At 37.7% G+C, this 13,773-nt stretch overlaps 2 protein-coding genes and 1 non-coding gene across 3 annotated transcripts; 2 read left to right on the forward strand and 1 right to left on the reverse strand.

Moving 5' to 3' along the window:
* Nucleotides 1-3,864: 3,864 nt before the first annotated feature.
* LOC143855137 (cytokinin dehydrogenase 3-like) lies at nucleotides 3,865-8,569 on the forward strand. The gene is made up of 5 exons (XM_077365349.1): nucleotides 3,865-4,450; nucleotides 4,530-4,657; nucleotides 4,904-5,152; nucleotides 7,439-7,701; nucleotides 7,800-8,569. Exons 1-5 carry the CDS (start codon nucleotides 3,865-3,867, stop codon nucleotides 8,266-8,268), a joined length of 1,695 nt encoding a protein of 564 aa, XP_077221464.1. The 3' UTR covers nucleotides 8,269-8,569.
* Nucleotides 8,570-11,416: 2,847 nt separating this feature from the next.
* On the forward strand, nucleotides 11,417-13,071 carry LOC143855138 (21.7 kDa class VI heat shock protein-like). Its single transcript, XM_077365350.1, has 2 exons — nucleotides 11,417-11,991; nucleotides 12,606-13,071. Exons 1-2 carry the CDS (start codon nucleotides 11,613-11,615, stop codon nucleotides 12,878-12,880), a joined length of 654 nt encoding a protein of 217 aa, XP_077221465.1. The 5' UTR covers nucleotides 11,417-11,612; the 3' UTR covers nucleotides 12,881-13,071.
* Nucleotides 12,427-12,524, reverse strand: LOC143855362 (U6 spliceosomal RNA). Its single transcript, XR_013237854.1, has one exon. It is a non-coding gene; the product is annotated as a U6 spliceosomal RNA (small nuclear RNA).
* Nucleotides 13,072-13,773: the final 702 nt, after the last annotated feature.

Here is a 13,773-nt window from a genome sequence, read left to right on the forward strand (position 1 = left end):
CTACGATTATGTTTTAATCAAATATTAATGTTTTTCACCATAGTGAATAAACCGATGTGGGTGCAAATGTATAATTTTAAGTTAATAGCCTCTCCTGTCGATGTGTTCAAACGTGTTGGTCCATCACCAGTAGGGGTTTTTAACCTGCTCATTGTATGAATACCCCAAACCAATTATTGGACTCTGAATGATGTTTGATTTTGAGTCCAATAATCAGTTTGGGGCTCACAATCAAACGAAGAGGGCCTTAGGACCTTAGACTATGACAGCCGACTGTGAGCCAAAAAACAAATTATTGGGCTAGAATTAAAGGTAAATGTAATTGAGTCCAATAATTGGTTTTGGACTCACAATCAGTTGTCGTAATCGTTGACAGTTTTATACACCAACCAATTTAGCGTATCCCATAGGGAGAGGAATCAATTGTGACAATCCTAAAAAGTGTGTTCGTATCCTTGATAAGTGGACAGAGGATATGAAGTATATAATGGGTGTAGAAATGATTGATAAGTTGCCTCAGGGATTGGCTACCCTGCTTGGATAGGTTTATCTTGAATAACCCTCAAGAATTGGCCACCCTGCTGCCCCTATCCAACGGGGCTTGCTTTCAACATGAACGGAAAGCCTACCCAAGGATACAATAAGCCGGTTTACTGTCCCCAAAGACATGAGGGTAGCCAATCCCATGAACACCATATCCAAAGATATCCATCCTCTTGGAGAACAACCCCGATGATTGTTTTTCATGATGATAGCAAGCAAGGGTTTATTTTTTCCTTGGATAGGCTTGCTTTCTTCCGTTGACCCCAAAAACAACTTCGATGGGTTAGGTGTACTATAGGAGGGTGGCCAATCCTTGTGGTTAATTAAGATTTTTTTTAAAAAAAATTGCAAAGAATTATATTAATAGAGAAAAGAAACGCGGCCGATCAAGAATATCGAACCAATATAACAAACAAAGGAAACGAAACAAATACAATACAAATACCCATCAAGGGGAGATCAAAGAAATTGAAGATTTCCAACTCCACCCTAGATTATGATGAAATGCGATGGATGTTCTTGCCACTCGATCCGAGACCTAATCAATCCACTGTACAGATCACTAAGGATGTGATGAACTTTCCTTCAACCATTTTATGAATCACCTTCCATTATAAACTTGTCAAGGATATCATGGTCAGACATTCTAATTCGACCCCTCTAATCTCCGCCCCGTTGGAGCCAGCAATCCCATTGGGGTCTAAGAAAGACCATATCGTATTGTCACTCTCATTTTTTAGAAGACCACCTATTTTGGCCTGTACGGCATTCCCAGGCTTGAACTGTCAAAGTCCAGCTTTAGGTATCCACTGCATGGAGGCTCCGAAGCCTGTGAGTTGACTCACCTCAGCTCACTGTTGTTATATAAACTCTGTCTCTTATTGCCGTATAGATCATACCGTAAGACAAATCTAAACTGAGGCAGCACTCTAACCCAAGGGATGGTTAGTGCTATTACTTTTATGAAAAGGAAATGAGGGGACTTCAATATGTCTCTCAGCACCCTAGCATTTCTCTCTTCCATAACACTCCAATGGGGGTTAATAGTATAACATTACATAGTATTTTACCTCTTTTGAGCTACGGAACCGAAGACCAACTTTCCAATAGCTCTGAAATCTTGAATTGGAACACCAATGATATACCAAACTTACTTAGAAGTTAGGACTTTACTCTATACGTACTTGCCAGTTTTGTAGTAGAGGAACATGTGAACAACTGTCTCTCCCGCCTCCACACATAGCTCACAATGATCTATGATCCACATGTGTCGATTATGTAGATAATCTTGTCTAAAGCCGCTGTCCAAGCAAAGGCACATCTGCACAGGATAGCCAATCCCAGAAACTTGTTATCCAAGGTTTTCCCAATTAGAATAGCCCTAATAGGAATAGGAAGGAACCCTCGGCAGGGGAAAGAACCAAAGGGTCCATTTTGCAGTGAAAAAGGAAAAAAGTAGGAGAAAGGGACTGGTCACTTCATTTCTCTTGAAGTTATTAGTTAAGAATAATATTGCAGACGTCACCATTTGTAGTGAGGCTAAGAATATTAGCAGTCAGGTTGTAGATGCACTAAGATTTTCTGTTTTGGATTAATTTGCTTATTCTTCACCTCTTTATGTTCTCTTCACCTTTTCTAATCCTAGATGAAATAGAGTAGGTGGGTGTTGAGATTTTATTTTATTTTCATTTTAAAAGGTTTTTCTGATTTCAATTTTACCAGCAAAATAGGGAATTGCACATTAAATTGCTCTGTTTTTTAATTTTCTTTTCATTTCTTTCTTTTTTCTCAATATATTTATTTGATTGCCTGTAGGTGCACTTAGGACAACCTTCTCTAAATCTACAACCCACGTTGCTTATTAGTCGACAGTTTAACTATTTAATTCAAGGCCTGAAAGGAATGTTTAAAAATAAATAAAAAAAAACTACTTACAACGTCTATTTTCAGACAATTTCCAGGGTTTGAATGTTTTGAAGTGTGCACCACAGATAAAGACCTCGCCAAAGGGTTCACAAAATGCCAAAAGCTCTTTATCAGTGTTGAAAGGGCAGTGATAAATTCACTCCATTGAAAGGAGAATACACCCTTTCTAACAGAAATCGTTAAGTTTTAAAGACCAGAAATTGTTAAGCATCAACTCCAGAAGCATTAAAACTCAGTGATTTCTGTTAAAGGTGTTGTAGTACTGTATTCTTCTTTCCAGGGGGGTGTATTTATCACTGCCCTCGTTACCATTTTGTGTCTTTATTTGAATGTTTCCGTGAGACATGATGCTGACTTGAATTTCATATGGTGGTACTTGCATATTGGATGGTCCAAAACATTCATTTATATCTGAAGAAAGGACTTCCACTACATTGATGTTAGTGTTATAAACTCTCTTTTACACCCTCTTTTCTTAGCCAAAAATATCAAAATTATATTACCCTTAACCCTAAATCGCAATAAGTGGCGTATGTGTAGATGTCACTGATATGATTATGACTAATTTAGAGGCATATCTTCATAAATTGTGGGGCGCTCTAAATAAAAAATTGGGTAGAGTTGCTGCAAGTTATCTTTTTTGGGAATTTTAGGAATATTTTTCCTTTTTTCCAAACATTTTCCAAGAAATTCATTCAATCAAAACAGGTCCTCAGAAGAAAAGCAACCTGAAAATAAAACTTTCTTTCTGATGCTAAATCATGACCAGAATACAAGAAATGTGCTCAACATATATACACTCACCCACATGACATAAGCCCGTTCATTCAGTGGGTCTTATACCATGAATATTCCATACCCCAAAGATCATTCCGATTTGACACAACAGACCATATAATTGGACGACTGAAAGTGTCAACCACTGCATTATTCTTTTAACCATTCATGTTGGAGGACCTTTCCCCAACGAGCATGTGTCATTCTTTTAACCATTCATTTACGGGTGAATGGTTTGGATTGTTCAATCAGAGTTGGTTTTGAGCAATTATATCACCATACTAGGGTATCCATCATGTTGACATCCTGTGGGTGGGCCCAATCACTGGCACAACATAGTAAATTTTACATAAGTGCACCTCACTGTACCGTGCACCTTTTATGAATTGTTAGAAAATTTGAAAAAAAATAATCAAACTTCATTTTCCATTAACGGCAACAACAAAAATATTCCATTCATTCCTCAGATTTAAATACAACCCAATTTGGCTATACTACTGCTGAAGGTTAATTACAACCGTATACTCATCTACCCTAATATTTTCTTTCACCTCCTGCACTTAGAATAAAATGTCCTCTACTTTCTTTCTGATTTTATTTCTCTTCCTTCACTCCACCATGCATCACTCTGTTGTTTCTTCCCATATCAAAGTCCTCCTTGTACTCTCTCTTTTTTCATCCTTCATCTTCTCCCCAACACCCATTCATATAAGCTTCTTATATTTCCAAACCCCTACTCTTTCTCAAATTCTGGATTATGGTAGAATCATACAACACTCCCCTCTTGCTGTTCTCAACCCAAAGACACCCCAAGACATTTCTCTTTTGCTAAGATCCATATCTTCTTCTACAAAGTACAACTATCTAACAGTAGCAGCTAGGGGTGCAGGGCATTCAACCCATGGCCAAGCACAAGCGCTCGATGGTATTGTCATAGACATGACTAACTTGCCTCGCTCCATTCGAATTGGTAAAACCGATTTGGGTGGCAATGGAAAGGACTACTTTTTTGTGGATGCAGACGGTGGCGCTCTTTGGGTGGAGGTGTTGGAAGAGACATTGAAACATGGTCTTACTCCAAGATCATGGACTGATTATTTGTATCTTAGTGTGGGCGGGACACTTTCGGTCGGCGGTGTTAGTGGGCAAGCATTTAAATATGGGCCTCAGATATGTAATGTTCTTGAAATGGATGTTGTAACAGGTAATTATGTGCTACTTATTGGATAAACTGCATTTAATTTTCACTTTTGATTTGAATTTTAATCATTTAATGATTGCAGGGAGAGGGGAGATTGTGACTTGCTCAGAAGATGAAAATTCGGAGCTCTTTTATGGAGTTTTAGGAGGATTGGGACAGTTTGGGATTATAACAAGAGCCAGGATCATATTAAAGATTGCTCCTCGAATGGTGGGTAACTAAAGAATAAAACTAATTATGTGATTAAGTTTTATGTCTAGCTCTTAAGAGAAAAAGAGAATGCTTCATTTGAGAAGGTTATGCAAAGTGTAGGAAGCAAATTTGACCCTAGCATTTCTCTCTTCCATAACACTCAAAAGGTTATGCAAAGCTCTTTTCTAAAATGAATATGGTTTCTTTGAAATGGACAATTGCATGGATAAGGAATGGAATTTGAAGTTCTTTATCTATGTGCAGGTGAAATGGGTCAGACTATTTTATAATGATTTTAGCAGGTTTATTGAAGATGAGGAGCTTCTAATTTCAATGGGGGAGGTCGATTATGTAGAAGGTTTTATAAGGTTAAACAATAATGATGTAAAAAGTGAAGTGAAAAGCATGCCCTACCGTCTGAGCATCGATGAAGATCACAAATTTGAAAGAAAGATCACTTTCTATTCAATTGAAATGGCAATCTATTATGATGAAGAAGTAGCTGTTCAGCAGGTAAATTCAAGTTGTATAAACAACTCATGTATGCAACTAACAGAAACTGCAATTGCAGGCACCCAGTTTTGAACTGCCTACATTACATGAATTTTTTTTGTTTTTTAACTAGTTGGTTTCAAAGAAAATAAATGTCTAGTTTCTAGAGTGGGAATTGAGTGCGAGAAGCAATGCAGGAAGTGAAAGTTGGAAGTGAGAGGTTTAGAAAAGAGAAAATGCGGGAAACGAAAAGCTCAAAATAAAATAAAGAGAAAATGTGTGGGAAGCATAATTGAAAGTGAACATGAAGCATGCAATCAATAAGCCCCATTGGAAGCGACCAAGAAGTACATATAAAGAGTAAGATTGTGGTAGGTTAGCGAGGAATGGTGAATATAGTTAAGGATTACAAGTAGAAAATAAGACTTCGTGATTAATTAGAATTAAAAATTTTAGGAATTTATTGTTTCAGTCACATGTTTTAGTCATGTATATTTAATTTTAAGTTTTTGGAAAAAAAATCCAAACAAAAAAGTATTTGAAACTAAAGATTTATCCATTATTGTTTCTCGTGTGTCCCAGGAAAGTCAGGATGAGTTTTCAATGTACTCTTTTTTTTATATGCCCTTCAATATTATCAAAAGGAGAAAATATTCTTTTAGTAAGAAACAATCACCTAAATAGGAAGTGTCCTTTTAATTAAGAGGAAACATGTAGAAAGCGTCTCGAAAGCGTGTTTACCCTAAATTTGAAAAGCGAGAAGAGTTTAGCTTCTGAGGCGAGTTTTTGGGGAAGTGAACTTCCCATCCAACGAGGAAGTTTCCGGTAATTATGTGTCTAATAGATTACTCTCTCACACGCCGTCACACTCGCGCGTGCTCACACATAAGAAAGTAGCACGCAGTAGCCGCCAACATGACTTTTATGCACAAAAACATATATGCTTTTATAACTTTTTGTTTGTTATGGACCCAAGGCCAAAAATTACCCTTCGTTTTGCTTTATTTTGTTACATTTTGTAGTCATTAACAAATAGAAATGTCTATATATAAATGTACATTTATGGGGGACTTAATTAAATATCCGTAGATGATTTACCTGGTCAAATTGAAAACCGTAAAAATATAAAGTCTCTTTTAACCACTCAATATCTTATAAATGTAAATTTCTACATAAATATTAAATACCTTATGCATATAGATTCCTTTATTGCTATTAAATTTATACTTTGTAAATGTACATTTCTTTAGAGCTACTGATTAAACACCTTACAGTACGCCCAAGCAGTGCTCGCGATCATTATTCATGCCAAAAAATACGTGCTTTTTTGAGCAACTATGATTGGCAATACAATGTTTTGGTAATTTCACAAATTCACCTTGTTTTTTATTATTTAACCAGCTGTCAAAACTTATTACAATTCCTAAAAAGCTGTCCAATGAGTTTGTGCAATTTTCAAATCAAACATAGTGGTAACATTAATAGCCAATCCAGGAATGGCAGGAGTAGGGGGGTTATGTAGAAACCACAAAGGGGAAGTCCTCTGGGCCTACTCGGGGCCTATCAGAGTGGCAGACTCAAACGAGGCAGAGGTCCGAGCCGTTCATAGCGGGCTTCTCTCGATGCCTCGTCTAGAGTGCGACAAAATTATCGTCGAAGGGGATTCCTTAAATGTTATTCGCTGGCTTTCGGGTAACGCTTCTCCCCCTTGGCGATTTTTGCCTCTCTTAGAGGAAATAGAGGACAGAGCTAAGGGCTCCTCAATAGTTTTTCGCCATGTCAGGAGATCAGCCAATGCGGAAGCAGACACCCTTGCCAAGAAAGGAGTCTTTCGGGCCGCGTTTGAGTGCTTTGACTATCTACCTCCTTGAATTATTGTACTGCTATCTTTGTATTATCTTTGTTCCTTCAGGACCACCTCGGTTCTGTTTTTACATATATATATATATATATATATATATATATATATATATATATATATATATATATATATATATATATATTCTGTTGCCCTTTTAAAAAAAAAACACTAATAGCCAATTTTTATTAGGTTTTAATGTAAGGTAATCAATAGATATAAAGAAATTTACATTTATAAAGTATTTAATAGCGATGAAAAATTATGTCTAAGATATTTAATATTTATTATAAATTTACATTTAAAAGGTATTTAAAACATCTATATATTTATATATGTATATGTATGCAAATATATATATATATATATCAGAGTAGAGTACATTGTTTGTATTGTTTTGAACCATTTTCATGCCTTAAAAGTTCACTGCTTTGAAATTTTATTTGCAGATATTGGATCGAACGCTCTCCCGATTAAGCTTCATTCCATCGATGCTGAATAGCCTTGATGTCCCGTACTTTGATTTCCTCAACCGTGTAAGGCAAGAGGAGCTAAAACTTCGAAGTAGAGGACTCTGGGATGTGCCCCATCCATGGCTAAATGTATTTGTACCAAGATTTCGTATAAAACAATTCAAAGACCTCCTCCTCGATACAATCTCTTCAACTCCTGTTGATGGCCCAATACTCATCTACCCATTCCTAAGACATAAGTATGTTAATTATATTAATCTCTCTCTATCTCTCTCAACCTTTGATAATGAAGTAAGTTCAGATATAAAAGATACTAACAAAAGAGCTAATTTTTCAGATGGAATCCAAAAATGTCAGTGGTGTTGCCAACAGATGAGATGGAGGAAGACATATTTTATACAGTGAGTCTGCTTCGATCAGCAGTTCCATCATGCAGCATTGGCTCTTCATGTCTACAAACCTTTCTGCAGCAAAATCAGAAGATTATAGACATAGGTACATCAAAAGCTGGAAGTGACTCTGAAATTGATAATTCCAGGGCTACTGAGAATGGAAACATGATGGGTCTGAATGGTCCTGTCTGTATTGATGAGAAGAAGTGGGGAGAGAGAGAGATGGGGATGATGAATTGTTGGGATGGCATGGGAGCAAAGCAATACATACCCTATTACAATGAGGAGAGAGAATGGAGGGTTCATTTTGGTGAAGAGTGGAAGAGATTTGAGGCTCTCAAATCCAAGTTTGACCCTTTAAATGTTTTGACTCCCGGTCAACGGATTTTCAAAAGGAGAGATAAGGGAGCTTGACAGGGGCTCTTTGCTTCTCTTTACAACATGTTTGCATGTTTGATATAGAGAGACCCATTAATGGCCCATTATAATTTGGCCCACTTACATGTTACCAGCTATATATTCTCGTGTGTTTTTTTTTGTTCTATTGTTTTGAGTCCAAGCAAGCTACTATATTAAGTCACTTAGGCTCCTCCCCGAAAGGCAACTATTGGGCCCCACTTTTGCCCATTTATAATCGGAAGGATGACCATAAATCCGGCCAAATGTTCTCGCAGAACTGTTATGTACTTATGTTGTGGGTTAGTTTTAATGTAGTAGTTATGTAGATAATGGTATGTAGTTTAGGGTGGTGAGGTTAGTTATTTGTGATGTGTCTTGTTAGTGGGTAAGTGTGCTTGTGATGTGACACTCTCTCTTGCTTGTATTTATGTAGTTGTAATCCAATGAAATGAAAGTAGAGAAGATTTTTACAACAACAAAGGAGACTTTGTTTTGGAGATTCATGGCTCCTCTCAATTTGAGCCATTAGGGGGTCCGGTTGCCTCGAATCAACCTCTCTCCCCCTCTTTTTCTATTTTCTGTTTGTTTGTTTGTGTTGCGGCCAATTAGGCACGTAACAAGAACACCTTATTCAAATGTTCTTGTGCAGGTTTCGGTCAAGACAAACTAAACTATTGATTTTTTGTATATCATTTATCTTAAACATGGGATGTCCATTTCCGGAATGTACCAAGACCATGTGGGTCATCTTCTGATATTCTAAGAGATCAAGGGTCTTGCTTTTAAACCTCGCCCATACCAGGCTGGGTCGTACCTGGTCTCATATCTAGGCAAGCCCCCACTTAGGACAATATATAACATCCCACCACACTTTCGCATCCGTCATCCGGGACAGCCCACTCTAAGGTAATTAACTTAACGCTGACAGCTTTAACTCTGGCTTGACGCGGTGTTTGCTATGATTCCAAATGTTTGGTACCTAATCAATACATCAAAAGCTCCATGACTGATGGACTAAGGCCTTTAAACCTATCTCATACCAGGCTGAGTCCCACGTAATTCCATAGCTACGCAAGCCCCGTGATCACAGTTTCTGCGACTCCATGTTAGATGGGTTGAATGCCTTTTTCTGCTGTATCTAATTCTTCATCTTTCTCTAGTTGATTTTGACCTTCTTTGGTACTTTTTAGTAAGAGACGAGTTGGTTTTCATGCATGACAATGAGAGGTACTTGTCATGTTGGGCTGCAATTTGTGATCGAGGGCCCTGGGTGGGTAACTTGAACGGTCTTTAAGGCCCTGTTCGTTTAAGAATTTTGAGTCCAATAATTGGTATTGGACTCACAATGGTTAATCTTAAATTCCTGTTCGTTTTAGCCAATTGGCAGCCCCAAACCAATTCTTGGAGTCAAACTTAGGTTTTGGACTGACAAGCGACTGTCGTAATCTAAAATGAACAGGGCCTAAGAGAAAGTGATTAAAATGCAGGCCACAAACAGCAACAATACTAGCAACTGTGGGCATTCGACAGTGGACAATCAAGGCAATGGATCGTAGGGTTAGACCTCGGGGGTGTTTCAATGATCCTCCTATGTCTTGGTCACGACCTTTTTGGATCCCTTATCAATCTGATTCTTTCTGGAGTGCTTTTCAGATCTTACTTCCTCTGTCTAGGTCATGTCAAATCGGACCCTCCATCGGAGTTTCATAGGACTTATTTATATTTTATACATTTAGGGCTTAGGCCTAGGGAAGATAAGAGGGAAGAAACTCAAGAGGAGAATTGTTGTCAAGGCAAATAGTGGAAAAAATGAAATATTGCCTGTGGTTTTGAGTATGGTTTTTTATTGTTACAACTTGGGAAAATAACCCATCAAACAAAAAAACTCAAGGATAAAACTAAAATTTTAAAAATAATAGAAAGCAGAATTCAATGAAGAACTGCCGACGTTTTGGAAAATAAGATTTCAAATCATAACTTTTTCAATAATACATAATTTTTAGTGACTAATTGAAAAATATTGCACTAACAGGGGACTTGTTGGGAAAAATATAAAACTGCCTAAACCCAATTAGGGTTTATGCCATTCTCCCAAAATGAACAGGCCATGGTGCAAAATCCACGCCCAGTTTTAACCCTCTAACTTACAGATAGTAAATGGTCGGTGAAAAAAAAAATAACTAAATGTTTGTGTTCATCCATAAAGCCTAGAATCCACTACTATTTGTATCATTTAGCAAGTGGTCCACTACTACTTTTGCCCCGTCCAAAGAGATGTGAATCCAAGTGTGTGCAAGTGTGCAGGGAATAAAAGCTCGACTCTAACCCAACATCAATTCCAATGTTAAAAGTGTTTTCAAAAGTCAAAAGCTTCTGCATCTCTCTAATAATGCAAGCAAAAAAATGCTTTATAGTTAACACAAAGCAAATGATGCTGGGTTAGAGTAACTTAAAGATATAAGGCCATGTTTGGCAGCCACGAAATTTTTTTTCCCCAAGGAATATTAGGCCCTGTTTGGGTAGCAGGAATTTTTTGAAAAAGTTAGGAAAGGGAAAATAGTTTGTAAAATTTCCTGTTTTTTTACACATGAAAAAAAGATAACTTGAACCAACCCAGTTTAATTTGTACTTAGAGGGACCTTCAATTTAGTATAATATCCATCTAAATTAACCATATAATTTCCCTCTGAATAGTGAAAAGAAATTATTTTCCTACGAATAAAATTTCCATCATAAATATTTTTCTTGCAATCCAAACAAGGCCTAGTTTATTCAGTGGTGGGTGAGGGGGCAAGGAGGGTGGGAGAGGGAGAGAATTGAGTGGGCGAGAGTGAGGAGAGGAGATGTTGAGAAGAGGCTGAAAAAAGGTGGACAAAAAATTTACTCACAATAGAGTTTTCTCCCCCTATTTTTCAGTCACTTTGGACCATCTCGTCACTGCTGCCCTTTCAATTCCCTCCCTTTCCCACTCTCCACACCCCTCTCACACTGTTGGGTAAACTAATATTTGATGGAAAAAATTTTCATGGTTGTCAAACATGGCCTTAATACCGATGGCTAGATGTGAAAAGGTCCAATGGCTACGGATCATACACACCATGGTGCATCCCTAAAACTGAATTCAGTGAAAAATAGATGTTTGTAGTCTTGCACATCTGTGGGTCTTGTCTGCAGGTGTGCGGCGCTGTCATGTGCCTGACCATGGGCTCAGTCCTCCCTTGTGCCACATGCTTATATTTCGACGTCTAAATCCCATGTCCATGAATTGCATTTCAACTTTACCAGTTGAAAGCTCTATAAAAGAAATATTGTCCCGTCGTTTCTAATCCTCCAAAAATTCCAGAGGAATAATCTTTCCAATGCTTTCCTTAAAAGCCAGCCTCAACTCTATAAGAAGCACAAACAACAGACTTTCTTTGACAATATTCCTGATGTCAAACCGGCAAGCGCTAGATGTTCGATCAGAAGATCGAACGCCGCAGAAATGGTGTGTATCACTCAGGGAAGATGTGTTTAATTCTTTCATTTCTCAGGGAGGAAACACTGTACATAGGGTTTTTGGCGAGGGTTCATTGTTCAGCCCATTGTTGTTTGGGAAATTCTTCGACCCCTCTGATGCCTTTCCTCTGTGGGATTTTGAGTCAGCGATTCTGTTGTCAGGCCTCCGAAGCTCCACGGGAAGTAGAGTCGATTGGTTCACAACAGATACTGAACATGTACTGAGAGCAGAACTGCCAGGTAACTGTAACGTGAAAAGTTTTTTATCTCCTTGTGTTTTAGATCCTAGCTAAGGCTTGGGTGTTCAGTAAGTCTTATTCATGCTTCAAAAACACTAAAATTCTTGTTTAGATTTTGTATCTGGTAAGTGAAAGGGTTTTTCAATTTGCAAACACAACAAAATTGAGTCTTTTTTAGCTGACCCAGATGTTCAGGAGTTTAGAACATCTCTTATCCATGCTTCAAAAATAGTAAAATGACTTGTTTAGATTTTGTATTTGGTAAGTGAAAGGGTTAATGTTTTTTATGTTGCACCCACAACACAATTGAGTCTCTTCTAGTTGGCTCAGAGGCTCAGGAGTTTGTCCTCAATTCCTGGTGAATCAACAGCTCAAGTAAAGGGAGCCATGTCCACGACTTTATCCCCTTTGACAAACTTTTTTTTTAGAAGGTAAAAAAAATTTGGACCATTTCTCGATTTGTGCATGTCATCCTTGTGCCGGGGCCATGCTAATCTTCTCTGTATCATTCCCTTGGACAAACTTGAAGGTCTGCAACAGTGATGGCATGGGGTCATTCTTACTTAGAAAGAGGTTTTAAAACATCTCTTAACAATACCTGATTTGATGAAACAGGTTTAGTGCAAATATATGTGGATGATGGGAAGGTGGTGGAGATAAGTGGGCAATGGAAACAAACAGAATCCGACTCAAAAGACTGGAGAACCGAGCGCTGGTGGGAACACGGCCATGTCAGGCGGCTTGAGCTTGCAGAAAATGCTAATTGGAGAAAAATAGAGGCGTACATCGATGATGAGCGCTTTCTCGAGATAAGGATTCCAAAGAATATATCAGACTTCAATAATACCCAAGAAAAGGAGATGGAGCCCGAAGAATCTGAATTTGTATGAGTGATGGCTTAGAATAAATTCATCTTGATAAAGAAAAGATGGAATCAATAACGCCACTAGCACTTGATTATTGCAGTGTTGTATAGAAAATATATGTAAATTTAAACGAAGCCGCAAAACTATGTATGAAAAGAATTCCCTTTCTCTGGTTAACGCTGGATAGTTAATAAATCATGTTTTAGATATTACCATTCCAAAGACTACACTACAAGTTTCTCAGCGCTGAAATGGATAGTCAGAAAGGTCCTATGAATGATGATGAATATTTTGTACTATAACCTGTATTTGAAGTCACCATTAATCTTCACAAATATAATTCCCACCAGAAATATAACCTTGTTTCGTTATCTCCCTTCAATAATTCATCTAATCTTCTATACATTTCTTTGTGTTGAGCATACACTCTATCTCCAAAATTAAATACATGAGGCTCTTTCTTGATTTCAATCCAAATACATGCAGGAATCCCTTCCAGCTCCCAAAACTGCTCTATATATTTAAAAGAACAGGATAATTGCTTAGCTTTTCAGATCTCATTCCATAAAGCCTTTCTGCTACAAATTTTCCAAGAACTAAATTCTTAAAAATCCTACAAGCCATTATCAAGGCTGCCCACATGTTTTCTGTGGGCTTAAAGGGAGCATCTCTTACAACAACAAAAGCTTCATCTAAAAGCCCATTTCGGCCTAACAACTCGAAGGTACAACTAACAACTCAAATCATATGTGCAAATTACAACACCCAGGGCTTCTTCTCGTGATCTCGAATCATTGACTCAAAAATCTCCCATCCTTGATCTGATAATCCTAAAGAATGGACATTTTTATGTGGCATCTTATCAAACACTTTCTGTGCATCTTCAACCCTACCCCATTCGCTATAGAAATCCACCA

Source organism: Tasmannia lanceolata, unplaced genomic scaffold (genome assembly GCF_043159265.1).
Source record: "Tasmannia lanceolata isolate RefF3 unplaced genomic scaffold, GAP_Taslan_0.1 ptg000020l, whole genome shotgun sequence".
NCBI classification, from domain to species: domain Eukaryota; kingdom Viridiplantae; phylum Streptophyta; class Magnoliopsida; order Canellales; family Winteraceae; genus Tasmannia; species Tasmannia lanceolata.